The sequence below is a fragment of the Lycium barbarum genome, chromosome 2 (assembly GCF_019175385.1).
Source record: "Lycium barbarum isolate Lr01 chromosome 2, ASM1917538v2, whole genome shotgun sequence".
NCBI classification, from domain to species: Eukaryota; Viridiplantae; Streptophyta; class Magnoliopsida; order Solanales; family Solanaceae; genus Lycium; species Lycium barbarum.
Window position 1 is genome coordinate 147,374,042 of NC_083338.1, and position 4,707 is coordinate 147,378,748.

At 34.6% G+C, this 4,707-nt stretch overlaps 1 protein-coding gene across 1 annotated transcript; it reads left to right on the top strand.

The window, feature by feature from the left end:
• Window positions 1-1,614: 1,614 nt before the first annotated feature.
• On the top strand, window positions 1,615-4,188 carry LOC132627933 (cytochrome P450 CYP82D47-like). The gene is made up of 2 exons (XM_060343557.1): window positions 1,615-2,673; window positions 3,257-4,188. Exons 1-2 carry the CDS (start codon window positions 1,687-1,689, stop codon window positions 3,878-3,880), a joined length of 1,611 nt encoding a protein of 536 aa, XP_060199540.1. The 5' UTR covers window positions 1,615-1,686; the 3' UTR covers window positions 3,881-4,188.
• The last annotated feature ends 519 nt before the right edge of the window (window positions 4,189-4,707 follow it).

Here is a 4,707-nt window from a genome sequence, read left to right on the forward strand (position 1 = left end):
GTCTAATTATAATTTTAATCCTTGTGTTAATACATTAAACACATTTAACTTTTAATTAAATAAAGTGTGCAATTTTAATTCCTAGACCTAACTTGAAATTAACACTGTTAACTTTAACTACTTTTCTTAACCACTTCGATCATTCTACCGGAATAACTTTTGTACTTGGTACAAAAAAAGGTATACGAGTGTTTGCAAGCTTCCATCTCTTTTTATTTCTCTGTATCTCTCCCCCCTCCCTTCCCTTTACCCCCTTCCCAGATAACCTCTTCATTATTACCTATAGTATAATTTGCTGTTTGCGTATGGACAATGGTGTTGCCATTTGTGTGACTTCATTTCTCTATCCTTTTAAAACCAAGGAATTTCACAACAATTTGTACGTACACATGCACTTTCTGCATTTGAAATTAGAACAAGTTGCTCTCCTAGACTGTAAATGTATACATACATCTCTGCTCTATTTAAACAAATGACGCAAGACTTATGATAGTACTAGGTTAGGTGTGAATTTCAGCTTCTTCGGGCTAAATTAGTTCTATTAGTGCTTTTTTCCCTTTCTATTTCATCTCTGCACCCTTAATTCATTTTCTCTATCTTCTTTTTTGGTTAAAAAAAGTAACTAAAGTTAACGATGTTAATTTCAAGTTAGATCTAGAGATTAAAATTGGACACTTTATTTAATTAAAGATCAAATAGTGCATTAACACAAAGGCTAAAATTATAATTAGACAATAACTCAAAGACTAAAACCGTCATTTGCCTATTTTTAAAGTTTGAAAACTTAGTTCTCATCACTTTTTATCACAAAATCCAATGTTTTTTCAAGTAGAAAATATATTCAAACACAAGCTCAATTTTTCTTTTTAACTTTTCAAATACTACAAATTTTTCTTTTCACATATCACCAACTTCATGTCCTAACTACGCCTACATAAGTTTACCTAGTCATACACACTTTGGCATTTGTTTTTGTTATCTTACCGACTTACCCTGTCAACCTCCACATGCCATCGCTGTTTCTATTCCCAATGCAAATTTGGTGCTTCGTTAAATTGGATATTATATTTCCGTATTGAGAGGTGTAATCCTAGCAAGTGGCTAGACCGACCCTACTAGACCTAGAAATGGAAAATGATACATCAAAATTTCAACGCTTTTATTCTAGGATGTGATAAGTATCAATACGATGGTGGAGTTGGTGACGATAATATGGTATATTAAATACAACCGCCGTTGGACTTTCATTGATGATCGAATAATTTAAGTAATAGCAGTAATTAGTAGTCCATTATAATCTTGAAAGACACTGTGATATGGTTGAAAAGACTGACTATTGTTAAGTGTACAAATAAAAGACGAGTACTAGTACAAGGACTTTTTTTGGGCTGGTCGAGCCTATCGGCTACTCCCTGCATTTAATTTATGTAGTGCATTTTTCTTTTTAATTCATCTTAAAAAAAAGTTATCTTTTTATAAATATATAAATATCATTTATAACTATATAAATATCTAAATTTATTTTAAATTATATAAATTTTAAAATTTTTCATTCTTTCTTAAATTTTATATTAAATCAAATAATGCGATATAAATTGAGACCGAGGTAGTATCACTTATTATCCATCTCTATATATAACCTTCTCTCCTGTTACTTAAAAAAAAAAAAAAAAAACATTAGAGCAGATGACACAGCCCACCGATATGTTACTAACCATGGATTTCTTTTTGATTGCCATTACACTAGCTACCTCCATTATTTTTCTCTTCTTTCTTCACAAACGAATTTTCTCAACCAAAAGTAACAATGGACAGAAGAAGAGGGTACCTGAAGCAGCCGGAGCATGGCCCATTATCGGCCATCTCCCCCTTCTCAGTGGATCCGAATCCGATCAGCTGCCTCACAAAATCTTGGGCCGCATGGCAGAAAAATACGGTCCCATTTTTGGAATGAAGCTTGGAGTTCATCAGGTTGTAGTTGTGAGCGATCCCAAATTAGCTAAAGAATGCTTTACTACAAATGATTTGGCCCTTGCAAGCAGGCCCAAATCCATGGCTTCAGAGATTATAGGCTACAAAGATGCCATGTTTGGACTTGCTCCTTACGGGCCTTACTGGCGAGAAACAAGAAAGATAGCCACAATTGAGTTGTTTTCCGCAAGGAGAATCGAATTGCTCAAACATATCAGGGAATTTGAAGTAAAATCAGCTATTAAAGAGACGTATAATTACTGGATGAAGAATAAGAGTAGTAGTAATTTAAATGGTGTTGTGAAGATGGAGATGAAGGAATGGTTTGGAGATTTAATAACGAACAGTTTAGGGAAAATGTTATTTGGAAAAGGATTTAAGGGTAATGAAGAAGGAGGAATAAATAGAACTCACAAAGCAGTCAGAAGATTTTTTGAACTGTTGGGGGCTTTTGTTGTGGCTGATTTTTTACCTTATTTAAGGTGGCTCGATATAGGAGGACATGAGAAGGCAATGAAAGAGGTTGCTAAAGAAATTGACTTTGTAGTTGAAGAATGGTTAGCAGAGCATAAAAGGAAGAGGGAAACTGATGGGATTAAATCAGGTGAAGAAGAAGATTTCATGGATGTCATGTTGTCCATTTGTGAAAATAGAGATATGCATGGATTTGATGCTGATACTGCTATCAAAGCTACTTGTATGGTACGTTTCGTCGATACCTTCTTCAAACTATTTACTCCAAAGTTGTTCTGTTTTTGGTTTATAGATCAATAACTATAAGACTTGACTAAGAATTAAGGAAATATGTCACGATCAATTGAATTATATCAAGGGAAAAAATGTTCGAAGTTGCCCAACGTTATAATTTTGGTCTATTTACGCCCTTACTGTCATAAAATTGCCCCTCCTGTCTATTTAGCCATTAGCAAATCTCAAGCATGAAATAAGTGGACTCCAAAGTGTCCACATTCTTTGGACAAAAAAAGTCTAAATTTACGTTACAACTTTCAACTATATCTTAAATTTACCCTATTTTGGAGCTTTGTTAAGGATCGATTCAAGAATGGGACTCTTTCCCAACGACATGTAATATTTGTTTAGAAGGCTGACTGCAGACAAGATTAAGCAGTTTTGAATAATACAGGGGCATATTTTGATCATTTTTCCTTATATCAATACGGTTTACTTATTGTTTTCATCGCTAGCGTATAATAACCTAAATTGTTTTTCATCAATTAATTATCAATTGATTATGTGGAGCTAATTGCTGAATTTGGCTTGGTAGGCTCTGCTATCAGCTGGTACTGACACCACGATCGTAACTCTAACATGGACTTTATCTTTACTCCTAAATAACTATGAAGTACTAAAAAAGGCCCAAGATGAGCTAGACACTCACGTTGGGAAGAGCAGATGTGTCCAAGAATCGGATATCAAGAACTTGGTCTATCTTCAAGCGATTGTCAAAGAAGCATTACGTTTATATCCGGCTGCACCACTCTCTGTACCACATGAGTCGATGGAGGATTGTACTATCAGTGGCTACGATATACCAAAAGGCACTCGCTTATTAGTGAACATATGGAAGTTTCATCACGACCCTAATATATGGCCAAATCCTCACGAGTTCAAGCCAGAGAGGTTCTTGACGACACACAAGGATGTCGATGTAAGGGGCAGTCACTTTGAGTTGATACCATTTGGCAGTGGAAGAAGAATGTGCCCCGGAATTTCCTTGGCCCTTCAAGTTGTGCCCTTTGTAACAGCCGTGTTGCTGCAGGGGTTTGACATGAAGAGGCCTTCGGATGAACCAATTGATATGAGTGAGAGCTTTGGATTGACAGTCCTCAAAGCTACTCCGCTCGAAGTTCTCCTTGCTCCCCGCTTGGCTTCCAATCTTTATGAATGAAATGCATCTGAAGGTTTTACCACATGCCACAATTGTAAACTATAGTTTGTAATATTGAAGTGAATTAATAAAGAAACATCAAAATTCCCACATTCGAAATGTGACCGTAGAAGTAACTCTCGACATCATCTTGGAGATGACATTATTTTTGGAGTCCTACATTGGAAATTTCAGGTTGTAACTGTGACATTAGCCTACAGTACTCTCCCAACTGTAGTTACTACTTTTGGATCGTCCCGCTTGAAGGGATATATGTATATATGCATGGTTTATTACCTTCTCAAGAAATTTCCTTAAGTTTTTGTCAACATCTTTGTTGTCACTCTCTCTGTCGTTACTATATCACTATAGTCTTTCCAAGTACAAAACATTTAAGGGGTAAATTACGTATATATACATATTAAGGAGAAATATTTACGAAACGTGATGATAGTTTTCTATTTACAAAACATAACATTACAAATCCTATAACAAACACACTTTTTTTAAAAAAAAATAATAATATTTTTTTAAAAATATATTTTTTATTTTTTATTTTTTTCGCTCAAAAATTTATGTATGAAAGTTTTATGAAGTGTGTATATCTCGGTCAAGGCTTAAAAAGTTCGCTCAAAATTTAGTGTATGAAAACGGTATGAAAACTGTATGAAGTGTGTATATCTCGTTCAAGGCTTAAAAAATCACCTCAACATTGTATGTATAAAAACGGTACGAAATTTGTATCTCGCTCAAGACTTAGAATTTCGTTCACATTTTCGTGTATAAAGTTCATGTTAGATTTCTCTAAAACTAATACAACTACTGTTGACACCCAATTTTGTCCCTCC